General features: G+C 40.5%; 1 protein-coding gene across 1 annotated transcript; it reads left to right on the top strand.

Moving 5' to 3' along the window:
* The first annotated feature begins 715 nt into the window (after positions 1–715).
* On the top strand, positions 716–16202 carry fgf5 (fibroblast growth factor 5). Its single transcript, XM_063018085.1, has 3 exons — positions 716–896; positions 4556–4659; positions 15834–16202. Exons 1-3 carry the CDS (start codon positions 716–718, stop codon positions 16200–16202), a joined length of 654 nt encoding a protein of 217 aa, XP_062874155.1.
* Positions 16203–17626: the final 1424 nt, after the last annotated feature.

Below are 17626 nucleotides of genomic sequence, written 5' to 3'. Positions count from 1 at the left end.
CAATTAAACCAGGGCAAATTTGTTTTACACACACTACATGTAACAGATTATTTAAAAATCACACGGTGCAGATGTTTCAACAGGTGTGATGGTTCTACCACAGGCAACCAGAGCTACAGCAGACCGACTGCTTTAAACAGCAACAATAATCACTCAGAACACTGAAGACTCAAGATAAGCTTAAAACCCACTTAAAATAATGACAATCAGGCAATTAGGTGATGCAGGGATTATAGGTTTAGAATGTTAGCGTTGCTATCGGCCGGTCAGGCGCCTGCATAGACATGATTGGCTACTGTGTAAGGTTTGGAGGGGGGTGGGGGGTGGCTGAAACAGCCTAGCCATCAAGAGGTGCAAAGAGAGAGATGATTTGGTGGCACAGGTTTGTTGTGATGATCAAAGTTGTTCTATAAAGAGTCTGGATATACAGGAGTGAGTGTGAGTGTGAGTGTGAGTGTGAGTGTGTGTGTGTGTGTGTGTGTGTGTATGAGAGAGAGAGAGCGCACTCAGGAACGTGTGTAGAGCAGTGAGATCATTGGTGGTTGATATAAATATCTCACAGCGCGGATCCACAGAACCGCCGCCGCTGGCCCTCAGCCACCAGAAGTGTGTGTGTGTGTGTGTGAGAGAGATAGAAAGAGCAGCACAATGCCGGACCTGACTGACCTGACCTAGCCGAGACTCACAGTGGGAACCGGGGGGCTTTTGGGAAAGAATGAATGTTGCTTTTTTGCTCACGCTCCTGGCTCTATTGATTGGCAGCGTCTGGCTGGAGAAGCACCTGGTGGCGTCGGGTCGCAGGACTGGTACTCTGTACTGCAGGGTGGGCATCGGCTTCCACCTTCAGATCAACCCGAACGGCAGGGTGAACGGCAGCCACCAACCCAACCATCTCAGTAAGTCAAAGTGAAGTGTAATAATATTATAATAAATAATAATAACAATGATAAAAATATAATTAATAATAACAGCAATAATAATATTTTTTAATAATAATAATTACAATAGTATAACTATTAACGATAACAATGACAATAATAATATTATTATAAATAAAAAATAATATAATTAATAATAATAATTACAATAGTATAGCTATTAAAATATTAATAATATAATAATGATAGTAATAATAATAATAATAATAATATTAATAAACAACAATATTATTAATATAATAATAAAATAAATAATAAAAACAGCAAATAAATAATCAAAATATATTTAATAATGATAATAATATTAATAATAAAAATAATTAATAATGGCAGTAATATTAATAACAACAATAATATTCCAAATAATAATAATAATATAAATACTAATGACAGCAACAACAACAATAATAATAACATAGTAAAACAAAATGATCAGATTTTATTCATATAATTTTTATATTATTTTTTGTTTTGCACTAATTAATATTATTATAATAAAACTGAATTATAGTGTAAATAAGTGATAATAAAAATAATAATAATAATAATAATAATAATAATAATAATAATAAATGTCACCTATAAATGAATATTACCTATTTCTTTTAATTTACTGACCTTAACTGACACTTTTAAAATGAATTAATTAAAATGTTAGCAAAAAAAAAAACCCAACTCTTTATTAAACACGTCTAAATTGTATTTTCTATTTAGTTTACTTTAAGTGACAGTATTTTGGTTTTAAATAGCAAATGATTTTTTATATTATAAATTGCTGTGTTTCAAACAACAACTATTCTTATTAAGGTTGTTTGTGCTATCATCTTTATAATCATCATCATCATTATTATTATTATTATTATTAATGATCTCATTATTATATCACTATTATCATTATTATTACTGTTATTAATTATGTCATTATTACGTATTATTGTTGTTATTATCTTACTATTATCATTATTATTATTACTATTATTATTGTTGTTGTTGTTGTAGTAACTATGTAACTATTGTGTAATTACTGGTGGTTAATCAGCTGTCACTGAAAATAAGAGAAGCCTGAACTTTGATTAATTGCTAAATGAATAAAATTTATATAAAAATTTGTATATTTATATGTTTATCAACTTTTAAGTCAGAATTCCTGACGTTCTGTAGTAATTCTGTAATAATAATAATAACAACAACAACAAAACAACAATAATAATAATCATAACAATCGTAATACTAACAACAACAACAACAACAATAATAATAATAATAATAATTTTACATTTTTGGCATTTAGCAGACGCCTTAATCCAAAGCAGCTTACATTACAGTTATAGTCTAAGCAATTGAGGGTTAAGGGACTTGCTCATGGGCCCAACAGCAGCAACCTGGCAGTGGTGGGACTCGAACCGTGACCTTCTGATTGCTAGTCCAGTACCCTAACCACTAGGCTATGACTTGCCCTATTACTATAATAAATTACTGTAATGATTATACTACTACTACTTCTACTTCTACTACTACTACTACTACTACTACTAATAATAATAATAATAATAATAATAATAATAATAATATTAATAAATTACTATAATAATAATATCCTGATGATCAATGCTTTATTAACCATTATTTTTATTATAATATTATTATTATTATTATTATCTGGCCACGGTATAAACAGTGTCCCTCCAGATCATCCTGTTTACTCTTTGGGACTTCAGGTTTTATTTAACGGTTCATTCCTCATTCCTTTAACTGTATCTATCTATTTTTTTGCTGACCGTCCTCTTTCTTTTTTACCTTCAAATCTTTCACACATAATCCTCTTTTCCAGTTTGGTTCATGATGAAGATAAATTAGAACATGGGGTATAAAATGAATTAAACAAACTGTAAGTGTTGGATGGTATAACGCCGGATTTATATGACTGATAAACTCACTGAGCTCTTCTAAACTGCGCTACTGTTGACCGAAGTGACTTCACAGTGTCCGTTTATTTATTAGCGAACGCTCTACGTGAACAGCTGCAACAGTCAGGGTGAGAATGTTATCTGGTGAAGAACCAGGATGATTGGCATCTGAAACATGCCATGCGTCGAATTGTTGTTAATGGTTCAGTGTTCAGGGTGCATTGTCTTAGATTAAGATCATTAGGTGTTAGATATAGTTTGATATCAGAATTACATCCAGATTAGCTTTTAACATACAAAAAAATTTATGTGAGAAATGCACTATATGGCCAAAAGTATCCGGACACCTTACCCCATTTTAAAACCATGGGTATATGGTAGTACAGCCACCCTCTTTATTAAGTCAGGCTTTGGACAGACTTTCCAACAGAATTGAGTGTGCCTGTGGGAATTTATGCCTATTTAGTTAATAGAACACCTTGCTCGCCATCAATGTTCCAAATAGTCCCAGTGGTTTTCGTTAAGGTCAGGTCTTTATTTGTATTGAATATTATTATTATTATTATTATTATTATTATTATTATTATTATTATTATTATTATTATTATGTATTAGTATTAGTATTAGTATTAGTATTAGTATTAGTATTTGATTAATGTAGCAATATTATTATTATAGCAATATTATTATTATTATTATTAATATTTTATTATTATAGCAATATTATTATTACTATTTTATTAATATTATTATTATTATTATAATAATAATTATTATTATTATTATTATTATTATTATAATTATTACTATTATTTGTTAATGTACCAATATTATTATTATAGCAATATCATTATTTTATTAATGTAGCAATATTATTGTTATTATTATAGCAATATTATTATTATTATAGTAATATTAATATTATTTTATTAATATAGCAATATTATTATTATTATAGTAATATTATTTTATTAATGTAGCAATATTATTATTATTATTATTATAGCAATATTACTATTATAACATTATTGTTGTTATCATTATCATTATTATTAAAACCAGAATGATTCACTGTGATATTCCACTAGCACACCAGCTCTGGGATTCTGAACTATCCGAGTTCAAATCTCAGCTCTGCTACAGGTCAGCTGGGCGCCCCTAGCGGGCACGATTGGCAGAGCCTGCAGCAGACAAACTTAGCCACTGGTTTGCTGGGTGGGAAAAGCAGGGAGTGGAAGGCATCTGTATGAAAGTGGAGGAATGTGGAGGTCAGTGTGCGAATCCACCGAAGTACGAGCAAATAAGAAGGGGTTGGTGGACTGCAAACGTACCCTGCTCGGACACAATCAGGGTGTCCGATTGAAATGACCCGTCTGAGAATGTAGCGTGATGCTAACAAAGCATTTCAACAGTGGCACAGATTATTATTAATTTGTTATTCCTTGATAAACTAGATCGTTTTGCACAAGCCCTACCGAGTCAAAACACAGATACAGAGATACTGTTACTCAAAAAAAAAAAGCCAAATACGTTTTCCATATGGACGGTGCATTATCTGGCCGTTCTCATCTCCAGAAATCACATGGTAATATATTTTGCCTACGAGACCGTATCATCCCATTTATCACAAACGATCGTCTGTATATCTCAGCCGTGAGGTATTTTTTTTTTATCCTTGTGCTGGTAAAATGTGTTTTTGTCTATCCGCAGGCCTGCTGGAACTGTTCTCCTTGTCTCAGGGGGTCGTAGGTATCCGAGGAGTTCACAGCAACCGGTTTTTAGCCATGAACAAGCGAGGATGGCTTCATGCCACCGTAAGTCAAAATCGACACATTTCACGCTCTCTCCGAGTTCGAATCTTGGCTCTGCTACCACTTCATGACAGTTCTATGATTTGTGCTGTCTTTACTCTAAGGAACTCTTGTTATAGGTTCTAGAACTTCCCTTTCCTTGTATAAGGTGTATAAGGTGCATTCCAATCACTCCAATCTAAGTGATATTCCAAACCGTTGGGAGTGAAAGCCATCAGTTCGAAGGGAACTTCAGACTGCGTAGGGTTAACAATCAAATTTACCCATCAGTCATCGCAAGCCTTGCGGGTTAAGACAACTTGTTTAGCTTTTACATTCACTAGAAATGTAACGATGTAAACACGACGCCAACCTAATGGCGTTCATTCACATGTTACGTATACAATATTATTATTATTATTATTATTTTATTTTTATTATTATTATTATAGCTATTATTATTATAGCTATTATTATTATTATAGCAATATTATTATTATTTTATTTTTATTATTATTTTATTTGTATTATTATTATAGCAATATGATTATTTTATTATTGTAGCAATATTATTTTATTATTATTATTATTATTATTATAGCAATATTATAATTATAACTATTATTTTATTAATGTAGCAATATTATTATTACAGCAATATTATTATTATTTTATTTTTATTATTATTAATATTATGACGATTATTATTATTTTATTAATGTAGCAATAATATTATTATTATTGGTATTATTATAATTATTATTATTTTATAATTATTTTATTTTTATTATTATTATTATAATTATTATTATTATTAAAACCAGAACGATTCACTGTGATATTCCACTAGCACACCAGCTCTGGGATAATGGCGTTCATTCATGTTACGTATACAATATGATACGTAGCTGCGCTTCATTGGTTTGCCAGATGCTTTAGAAAGCGAATGAACGATCAAAGAACCGTTCCAAATGAAAGAACTCACCCAACTGAAGTTCACTCAGCAGATATCACACACAAGGGTACTGCGTAGGTACCCTGTGGAATGGAATCCAGCTCTGCCCACAGACACTCTACTCACAGGTTCTAAAACTTTCCCTCCATATGTACTGTGCTTCCTCAGCCTACAGACAACCAAACACATCCTGATCAATTTGTAATTTCTCATATCTTGCACTGGCTTGATAAAAGTGGCTACGCTAATCCAGATAAAACGAACGCAACGTCAAATTCGCCTGAATTTATCATTCACGGTCGGCATCAGACACCCCTCTGAGCTGAACCTGGGGTGAATCCTAGATTTGTTTGATTCGTCAACTTTGCTATGAGCATAAACGACAAGCCGACGAGCATCTTTCAAAGTCTGGGACATGCCGATAAGGACAGGGCTTATTGGGGACGGCAGATTAGGAAGGAGGCAGCGATGGTGGGTTTAGAGGGAAGAGGAAATCAATATGGGGCACAAACAGAGGTGCAGAGAGAGAGAGAGAGAAATAAAAACAGAATCCAAACAACAGGATTTGACATTGTAGAACTAAGTAACTAGTCAAGGACGTGTTTGAAAATGGTGTAACTCAAATATCTTTTCATTTTATGGACTGTAGATGGTGAAATTCTTACCCTCCTGCTCTCTGGTAATTAAGAAACAATGAGAAAAAAGAAACGTTGTTCTAAAGCATTTTTAAAGAAAAGTAAATTAAATGATGTCTGTGTTTTGACCTATCCCCCCCGTCCACGTATTTGGTTGGAAGTTTTCCAAACTCAGTTACCAGAGTCGTGTTTTTAGCTGCTTTATACTTAGCCATCTTGGACATTTTGTCTAACCGATTGCTAATGTAACCGAGCATCTTTAGAGTCTTTAGAGGTGCAGCACAGACTACAGAGATGATCATGTGTCAGAGTCAGAGTCAGAGTCAGAGAGGTTTTATTGTCATTTCAGCTACATACAAGTACATATTGAAACGAAACAGCGTTCCTCTAGGATCACGGTGTAACACGGTACAAAAAGTGCAAGACAATACAAAACAGTGCAAATACAACAATAATACAAAAAATCCTATAATAAATAACTACAAAAGATATTCCTTATTATCCCTAATCTAAACAAGTAATTAGAACACAGGACTAAAGACAAGTGTTAGTACATGATGGTGAATAGATGGTACAATGGTTCCTGAGGTAGTGACATGTTGTACATTAGCAGCGTAAAATTGGCAATGCAGATAAGGTGCCTAAAAAGTAAATATGGTGCAAAATACAAGTAAGGTGCAGAAATTATTGTGCATTTCCAGGAGGTGTGCAAAAATGCAAGTAACAGTCAAAAATGCAAGTAACAGTCAATACAGTTCAGTGTGGCAGCAGAAAATGTCCGGAGGAAATTGTTACAGTACTGAGTTTAGAAGTCTGATTGCTTGTGGGATAAAACTGTTACACAGTCTGGTTGTGTTAGTCCGGATGCTGCGGTATCGTCTCCCAGACGGGAGCAGAGTAAAAAGTCCATGTGATGGATGGGTTGGATCGTCCACAATGCTGAGAGCTTTGCGGATGCAGCGGGTGTTAAAAATGTCCGTGAGAGATGGAAGAGCGACCCCGATGATCTTTTCAGCTGTCCTCACTACTCGCTGGAGAGTCTTACGGTCCGACGCAGTACAATTTCCGAACCAGACAGTGATGCAGCCGCTCAGGATGCTCTCGATTGTTCCTCTGTAGAACGTGGTGAGAATGGGGGGTGGCAGATGAGCTTTCCTCAGTCTTCTCAAAAAGTAGAGACGCTGCTGGGCTTTCTTGGTGATGGAACTGGTGTTAAGGGTCCAGGTGAGATTCTCCTCCAGATGAACACCGAGAAATTTGGTGCTCTTGACGATCTCAACAGATGAGCCGTCGATGTGCAGTGGGGAGTGGTCCCTTAGTGTCTTTCTAAAGTCAATGACCATCTCTTTGGTTTTATCCACATTCAGAGACAGGTTGTTGACTTGGCACCAGTCCGTTAGATGTTGTACCTCCTCTCTGTACGCTGACTCATCGTTGTTGCTGATGAGTCCCACCACAGTTGTGTCGTCTGCAAACTTAACGATGGAATTCGTGCTGTGCATCGCTGTACAGTCGTGCGTAAGCAGAGTAAACAGCAGTGGACTGAGCACACAGCCTTGGGGAGCGCCGGTGCTCAGTGTGGTGGTGCTGGAGGTGGTCTTACCGATCCGGACGGACTGAGGTCTCTCAGTCAAGAAGTCCAGGATCCAGTTGCAGAGAGAGGTGTTCAGGCCCAGCGTGCTCAGCTTTCCAATTAGATGCTGAGGAATGATGGTGTTGAATGCTGAGCTAAAGTCTATGAACAGCATCCTGACATAAGTGTTCTTTCTGTCCAGGTGTGTAGAAGCCAGGTGAAGTGTAGTGGATATGGCGTCGTCCGTTGAGCGGTTAGGACGGTACGCAAACTGCAGTGGGTCCATGGTGGGAGGCAGTAGTGTCTTAATATGCCTCATGACTAGTTTCTCGAAGCACTTCGTGATGATAGGCGTGAGTGCTACGGGACGATAGTCATTGAAGCATGACACAGATGACTTCTTTGGCACGGGTACGATGGTGGTCGTCTTGAGGCACGTTGGAACGATGGCGCTGCTCAGGGAGATGTTGAAGATGTCAGTGAATACATCTGCCAGCTGGTCTGCACATCCTTTGAGCACTCGGCCAGGAATGTTGTCTGGTCCAGAAGCCTTCCGTGGGTTGACTCTGTGCAGAGTTCTCCTCACGTCCGCTGTGGAGAGACGAAGCACCTGGTCGTCACAAGGTGGGATCGTCTTCCTCGCCAACATGTTGTTCTGCGCCTCGAACCGAGCGTAGAAGTCATTCAGCGCATCTGGAAGGGAGGCATCACTGTCACAGACGGGTGGAGTCGTCCTGTAGTTGGTGATGGCCTGGATGCCCTGCCACAAGCGCCGTGTGTCACCGCTGTTCTGGAAGTGGCTGTGGATGTTCTGGCCGTGTGCGCGCTTTGCTTCTCGGATCGCCCGGGACAGTCTGGCTCTCGCTGTTCTCAGAGCCGGCTGGTCACCTGCTTTAAAAGCGGAGTCTCGGGCCCTCAGCAGTGCACGCACCTCTGGAGTCATCCACGGCTTCTGGTTGGGTCTGGAAGTGATGGTTCTAGTGGTAGTGACGTCCTCAATGCATTTGCTGATGTAGCAGGTCACTGAAGTCGTGTACTCCTCTAGATCAGTGTAATCGCCGTATGTTGCAGCCTCCCTAAACATGTCCCAGTCAGTGCACTCAAAACAGTCCTGAAGAGCAGAGATGGATCCTTCTGGCCAGGTTTTCACCTGTTTCTGTACAGGTCTGGAGCGCCTGACGAGTGCTCTGTATGCTGGAATTAGCATTACAGAGATGTGGTCTGAGTATCCGAGGTGGGGGCGGGGCTCCGCCCGGTACGCACCGGCAATGTTCGTGTAAACATTATCCAGCGTGTTCGCTCCTCTCGTAGCAAAGTCCACATGCCGATGGAATTTAGGGAGAACAGACTTGAGATTTGCATGATTAAAATCCCCAGCGATAATAAACAGTCCGTCTGGATGAATGGTCTGTAGTTCGCTGATGGCTCTGTAGAGTTCGCTTAATGCTTCCTTCGCGTTCGCGCTGGGTGGGAGATACACCGCGACAATAAGCACGCTGGTGAATTCCCGTGGTAAATAAAAAGGTCTGCATCTAACAATAGCAAATTCCACCATCGGAGAACAGTACGCCACAACAAGCACAGAGTCCTTGCACCATTCGGTGTTAATGTAAACACAAACGCCTCCTCCTCGTGTTTTACCGGACTGAGCTGCATTTCTATCGGCGCGATACGATGCTAGCCCGTCTAGCTGAATGGCACTGTCTGGAATGTTGTCGCTAAGCCATGTTTCAGTGAAAATTAAAACACAACAGTCTCTGTACTCACATTGGGTCGTTCGCTGAAGTCTGATACAGTCCAGTTTATTCTCCAGAGAGCATGCATTTGCGAGGAATAACGATGGTAGAGCCGGCCGGCTTGGGTTAGCTTTTAGCCTAGCACGGACCCCGGCTCGCTTTCCACGCTTCTGCTTCCTCGAGCACCGCTTGCGGCGCCCCCTCCCCCGGTCACCTGCTTCAGGTAACTCCGAGGACTGCAGGCCTGGTTCGCGAAGTAGGCAGAGTTCATGCAGAGTACGCCGCAGATCATCTTGGAGGTTGGTTTCTGATTGTTTTCTCAATTGTAGCAGTGTATGGCGGTTGTAAACTGAGTCAAAAGTGGTTTCCATACGTTTATAAACAAAACTGTCCTAAACAAAACTTACAAACTTTTCTGCAAAACAACAAAAAACACCGTTTTTCGACCCCAGAGCGGCCGCTGCGTGTTAACGCGCCGCCATCTTGGTTCATGTGTGTAGAGAAGCACACTTTTCCATTGGCTATGGAATCCCTAAAGAGACAAAATGCACTCAATACGTATACACACATCAAATATTGTCAGCACACTACAGCAATATGCAATATGAGGCGGCTCTAGCAATCCTACAGCAATTAAGTTAGTGTAACAGACTTTTCTGTGGTGTCGTGTACTGACAATGTTTGATGTATGTGTTTACTTATCGAGTGCATTTTGTTCCTCGTAATGGATTGCCTTGCTAGCGGAGTCCTCGGCTCAAACAACGCTGAGCTGGATAACATTAGACGAATAGTGTGCGTGGTCAGTGCACCCAATTCTTCTAACGCAGGGGTGGGCAATTACATTTTCCAAGGGGCCACATAAGAAACTGGGACTGTTGTGGAGGGCCGGACCAATAAGATGAACTTATTTCTGCTCAATATTAATTTTATCTCTTTATTAAAAGCAGTAAATTGTACAGTTCTGATAATCTGTTAAAGTTTAGATATTACAATTACAAAATTAGAAGTAGGCAGAGTAAAGACATCAACATTATTTTAGTATTTAAACAAACAAATGCAAAAAACGAATGTGAACAAAATGTGCAGGTTTTTAAACTTTACACTATTTTGTTTTAAGTCTAATGACCTCATTTGCTGTTTTTCAGTCTTTTGTTATTGTTGGATATTCTTTTTAAAATCACAAAGCTGGTCCTGACTGCTTCAGTTCTGGATGTGTTCAACTTTATAAAAAGTCCCTGTTGCTTTTGCAGTTTAGTTAGTGAAGCTTCAGGTGTGACGCTCTGCATCGTTCATGTTCATGTATTTCTCTGTTTAGTAGCATAACAGCGATTTAAAGCCTAAATTATGATCCTTAAACAGCTTTACACCTGACTTCAGTTAATAAATAATACAGAAGTTCATGTCTCGTTAAAAACTCGACCGTCAATCACACTCATTACACATTACGGTGAAGCTACACTCGCACACACGTAAATCGAAACCTACAGAAATTTAAAGACATAGCGGTCCCGTCAAAAACAGTCCTGTTGTATTGCATGTTTGATGTACATTTATTTACGATTTTTAATTGCCACGGACCTCACGCGGGCCGGTTGTGGATGACTTGGGGCCGTACAACGCCCAGGTCTGTTCTAATGCAACCCCCCTTGGGTTACACTAGCAATCGGTTAGTCAAAATGTCAAAGATGTCGAAGTCTAAAAACACGACTCGGGTAACTGAGTTTGAAAAACTCCCAACCAATTATGCGGACGCAGGAAGGGGGGGGTGGCGTCCAAACACGGACATCATTCAGTTTCAGCTTTTGTGGTATCAAATATTTAGAAAGGGTAGCGCAGCGTGCCCGCAGTGTGCCTTCCAGAGAGTGACGAGTGGGTCAAGAAAGAATGCGTGTAATAAAAAAAGACCTTCACATAAATCTGAAGATGAGCCTCTAAGCCTCTCCAGAAATCATCAGTAATTAGAGCAGCTGCAGCCGCTCCGTCAGCGTCGAATCAGGTTCGATTTTCCTCCAGCCAGCTACAGTTGCACGGGTTTATTTAATAGCCCTGTCGGCTTTGGTCTTAAACCCAGGGGCGCTGGTCTTTACCGGCGTTACAGCCCGGGCCGGTTGGGGTATCGGGTGACTCTCTGTATGATGTCCTTGCGCTGTCCGTCATATTTAATATTCGGATGTTTTCACGGTGGAAATTTATTGCGGCGTTAATGGCGAGCGGAGGACAGATGTGTGACCTCGCCCGCGAGCTAACGCGGACGTAATCTCCCCGGGGTTGAAGGGTCGCTTACGTTCGTTAAGCAAACAGTAGGGGAAAGAAAACATGTTGGAATAGAGCTGTAAGAAGTATCTCCGCAGAATCTATCAGAATTTATGGGACGTAATGCAGAGCATGGGAAAACGCACATTACGTGCATGCGAAGATACAATTAGCTAGCGACAGGACTTCGTCCCGAGTATCCCGGTGTAGTAACACTATACTAATGATGATTACGCTGAGAGATGAGAGGCGCTACGGTCCTTCCTGGGAAAAGAAGTAGCCGCTGTAGAACTGCAGAGCATCTGCTGGATCGAGTTCAACTGGACTGCCTGTTTACTTTAGCTTATGAATAGCGTAGCGTAATGCGACCTGAGGTGATCTTAGCTATCATTATGGAATTTAACTCACAAGTGTTAAGGGTCACAAGGGTTTGAATCTTAGTGGTGCTATCAGCCGGTCTGGTGTCTGCATGGACAAGATTGGCTGATGTCCGAGGTGAAGGTGTTAACACTTTTGCTCAGACAGGTGATTGTGCGTATGCAGGCATGTATTTGTGAGGGGTTGAATACTTTTGCTTAGAGGGTGATTGTGTGTGCACAAACATGTATTTGATAGGGATGTGAATACTTTTGCTTAGTAGGTGATTGAGTGTGCACGAGCATGTATTTGATAGTGATGTAAAGACCTTTGATTAGACAGGTGATTATGTGTATGCAAGCATGTATTTGGTGGTGACGTAAGAACCTTTGATTAGACAAGTGATTATGTGTATGCAAGCATGTATTTGATAGTAATGTAAAGACCTTTGATTAGACAGGTGATTATGTGTACGCAAACATGTATTTGGTGGTGACGTAAGAACCTTCGATTAGACAAGTGATTATGTGTAAGCAAGCATGTATTTGATAGTGAGATAAAGACCTTTGATTAGACAGGTGATTATGTGTATGCAAGCATGTATTTGATAGTGATGTAAAGACCTTTGATTAGACAGGTGATTATGTGTATGCAAGCATGTATTTGATAGTGATGTAAAGACCTTTGGTTAGACAGGTGATTATGTGTATGCAAGCATGTATTTGATAGTGATGTAAAGACCTTTGATTAGACAGGTGATTATGTGTATGCAAGCATGTATTTGATAGTGATGTAAAGACCTTTGGTTAGACAGGTGATACGTATGCAAGCATGTATTTGGTAATGATGTGAATATTCTTTACTCATGTCTACCTGTAACACGTGCGCCAATATGGATTTTAAGTTAGCTAGCCCACTCTTGCTAGATTTTACTAGCTGCTAAGGCGATTGTAATGGCTAATGCTCAGTATGTTTAGGAATGTTCACTGGGAAACACCACAACAATATATCATGGGGCAGCACCAATACAAACAATAAATTCTTCAAGGAAGCAGAAGCAGCTCAAACCGTGACTGACGTGTTTAGAATAACACGGTAATTGTATCATTTTCTGCTACGCTGCACTTTTCAGCAAACCAGAACCAGTGTTATTTTTCCAACCATCGGTATTCCGCAACGCTTTATAGTGGGAAACGACAAGGCTTGGGCACACAATGTGGTTTCCCACCAGCTGTATTTTTAGATATGGAGGAATCAAAAGTCCAAACTAAATTACTGTTGGTACGCACAGTGTATTATTTTGTTCTGTCCCTTAGTGGTTACGATACTGGACACCGTTTGGCCCATTAGCAAGGCCCTTGAATGCTTTTGCTCAGACAGGTGATTGTGTGTGTGCAAGAATGCATCTGATAAGGATGTGACTACTTTTGCTCAGACAGAAAATTGTGCGTTAGAAGGTTTGTGTGTGTTAGAAGGTAATCAGAAGGTTGCTTGTTCAAGCCACTGTTTGGCCCATTAGCAATGCATAAACCTTTGATTGCTTGACCATTTTCAGTCACAATTGTATGCAGCTTCGGATTAGCGGGGTTTGCGAGGGGTCTCTGGAATTTTAAACAATCGGATTGGACGTCTGGTTTTCCAGATTCTCTCCGTTAAATCCGAAATCTGTTAAATGGAGGTCTGTTAAATCGAGGTTCCTTTAATTTAATTGATATACCTGGTCACAGGTGTGTAGCTGAAACACCTGAACTCAATAAATAGAGGTTGTCCATATACTTTGGCCATATAGTGCGGGGGGGCTCGGAATAAAGCTCTAATAATAATAAATAATAATGCTTGATTTGTTAGACTTTCACTGAACACATTAGCAACAGTGGCACTATGTTGACTGACTGTTTAGTAGTATGCGATTTGGGACGCAGCCAATAGATCATATACAGTATTTACATTTGCGGCATTTAGCGGACACTTTTATCCAAAGCAACTTACAGCTGTTACAGTATACAATCTAAGCAATTGAGGGCCCAACAGTGGCAACCTGTGGTGGGGCTTGAACCGGCAACCTTCTGATTACCAGACCAGTATTTTAACCACTAGCCTACAGCTGCCCTATCACGATAGAAACCATTCTTCCTTGTAGCCATGGTACAAATGTTAGAAAATCAGAGTACCAACGAATTACCGGGACAGTACTAGTTCAGTGGGGTAGAGCTCTAGGCTACGAATCGAAAGGTTGCGGGTTTGAATCCCGGCTCTCTGACACCAGGTACATCACATTGGCGAGTAGCGTGAAATTCCAGTCGTCCCACCGAGACCAAACCGCTACATATATACATAACAAATGAATTTGACAGATTTACGTAGTTCAGATCACAGGTTGTTCATTTGATCAATGACTTAAAAGTTCCTGGGAACCTTCCAGCAAAACCGCTAAGCTAAAATAATTATCCAATTAGAGACGTACATGTGAAGAATAGCGGCGGTAACCTTATACTAAACAAACGCCATCGCTGTCCCGGCTGTGCTCCAGATTCTTTGCGTCACATGATTCATGACTAGACCCTCAACAACCCCAGGACCTCGACGCTCGACGAATTGACCCTGATTACACCGACCGTTTTGCAGGAGACGTTCAGTCACAGATTATGTGCGTGCAAGCATGTATATGGTGGTGAAGTGATTGTGTGTCTGCAAGCATGTATTCGTGAGGGGTTGAATACTTTCACTCAGACAGGTGATCGTGTGTACGAAACATGTATTTGATAGGATTGTGAATACTTTGGCTCAGACAGGTGATTGTGTGTGGGTGTGTGTGTTCAAGAATGTAGCTGAAGGGGAGGTAAAGACCTTTGCTTAGACAGGTGATTATGTGTACGCAAGCATGTACTTGTGAGGGGTTGAATACTTTCACTCAGACAGGTGTTTGTGTGTGTGAAAGCATGTATTTGTGAGGGTTTAAAGACTTTTGCGCAGACAGGTGATCATGTGTGTGCAAGCATGCATTTGTGACTGGTTGAATACTTTCACTCAGATAGGTGATTGTGTGTCTGCAAGCATGTATTGCTATAAGCTAAAATAATTATCCAATTAGAGACGTACATGTGAAGAATAGCGGTGTAACCTTATACTAAACAAACGCCATCGCTGTCCCAGGTGTGCTCCAGATTCTTTGTGTCACATGACTCACGACCAGACCCTCAACAACCCCAGGACCTCGACGCTCAAGTAAATCCAATTGGGGGCTGCTCAGGTGGCGCAGCGGTAAAATACGCTAGCACACCAGAGCTGGGTTTTCGAATTCATCGTATCGTATCAAATCTAAGCTCTGCCACCCGGCTGGGCTGGGCAGCTGCGTGAACAACGATCGGCTGTTGCAATAAGGACCTCTGCTGGCTGATTGAGGGCGCCTGCACAGGGCTGAGGAATGGTGTTGATCAGGGTGTGGCTCTCCGTGCACAGTGCTGATCGGTATACATGAACTCGACTCGTGCGGGTGAAAAATGCAGTCTGTACTGAGCACGTGTCGGAGGGAGCGTGTGTCAGTCGAGAGGCGTCCTCAGTCAGCGGTGGAGGGTTGAATCAGTGGAGGATGCAATCGGGGTGATTGGACACGACTAGATTAGGGGGAGAAAATTGGGGGGAAAAGGTCAGAAAAATAGAAAATTAAAAAATTTTTTTTTTTTTTACAGGAGACGTTCACCGACGACTGCAAGTTCAGGGAGCGCTTCCAAGAGAACAGCTACAACACGTACGCCTCGGTGATCCACCGGAACCACCGGACAGGCAGAGAGTGGTTCGTCGCCATCAACAAAAAAGGAAAGGCCAAAATGGGTTCCAGCCCCAAAGTCAAGCCCCAGCACGTGTCGACTAATTTTTTACCCAGGATGAACCTGCACAAGAGCTCGGATCAGGGTTTCAGGATAGCGGACAAACACCGGACGGAAGCTTCGGCGCCACAGAAGCCAGCGAAGCCTCAGATTCCTAAAGTCGTCACGGACACGGGGGCGCCGAAAGGAACTCGGACCGTCAGGTTCTGGCCCAAATTTCGATTCGGGTGAACCAAGAACGTCTTAAACTCGGACGATCGTATTCGCAGCAGCTAAAAACGTCAGGAATTTCTCTCATCCGGCTGTCGGCATTCCATTTCCCAAAGCTAGAACTGAACCACCTCCTTGTTTCTACACTCACTGTCCATTTTATCAGCTCCACTTACCATATAGAAGCACTTTGAAGTTCTACAATTACTGACTGTAGTCCATCTGTTTCTCTACATACTTTTTAGCCTGCTTTCACCCTGTTCTTCAAATGGTCAGGACCCCCACAGGACCACTACAGAGCAGGTATTATTTGGGTGGTGGATGATTCTCAGCACTGCAGTGACACTGACATGGTGGTGGTGTGTTAGTGTGTGTTGTGCTGGTATGAGTTTTTAAATACCGTGTCCACTCACTGTCCACTCTATTAGACACTCCTACCTAGTCGGTCCACCTTGTAGATGTAAAGTCAGAGACGATCGCTCATCTGTTGCTGCTATTTGAGTCGGTCATCTTGTAGACCTTCATCGGTGGTCACAGGACGCTGCCCACGGGGCAGATTTTTGGTTGGTGGACTATTCTCAGTCCAGCAGTGACAGTGAGGTGTTTAAAAACTCCAGCAGTGCACCACAGTGCTGAGAATGATCCACCACCCAAATAATACCTGCTCTGTAGTGGCCCTGGGGGGGTCCTGACCATTGAAGAACAGGTGAAAGCAGGTTAAAAAAGTATGTAAAGAAACAGATGGACTACAGTCAGTAATTGTAGAACTACAAAGTGCTCCTATATGGTGTGTGTAGAAACAAGGAGGTGGTTTTAATGTTATGGCTGATCTGTGTACATTTACAGTTTATATTTCTATATTTATATAATGTTATATTTATATCTGCCTATGTACAAATGTGTTCACGTCATAGAGAATCTATTTTTAAATACGTATATATTATTAAAATGTATTAAATATTCACATTTAAAGAAAGTTTTGGTTGTATTTATTACATTTATATATATATATACACGTCAGAAAGCTGCTGAAAATTTGAGAGAGGAAGATGACAACCACTGAGCGAGTGTACGAAACGGCCAGAACAGAAAACATATGTTTTTAATTCTATTCCTGCATTATATGCTTTTTCTCCTAATGTAGTCATATCCAATTCCCTAGTAGTATTCCCTCTGGTTGTACACTGCTGCAGACCCCCACCCTGGCCCAAGAGGGCCGTCCTTAATGCACGTCCTCTTCTGACACACGTGTATAATAGCCAACCGCAAAAGTCAGCAGATTTCACAAAAAAACATCTGATACCTAATAGCCTTGGTGAAGTCCTGGCTCACAATCAGCATCCCAATTCATCCTAAATGTGTTCCATGGGCCACTATAGGTCTCAAACACCAACTTGATTTGAACATAGTATCATAGTTATGCTAAAACATAGCCCTATGTGTCC

This window comes from Trichomycterus rosablanca, chromosome 21 (assembly GCF_030014385.1).
Source record: "Trichomycterus rosablanca isolate fTriRos1 chromosome 21, fTriRos1.hap1, whole genome shotgun sequence".
NCBI lineage: Eukaryota > Metazoa > Chordata > Actinopteri > Siluriformes > Trichomycteridae > Trichomycterus > Trichomycterus rosablanca.
This window is presented reverse-complemented; position numbering and strand designations above follow the sequence as displayed.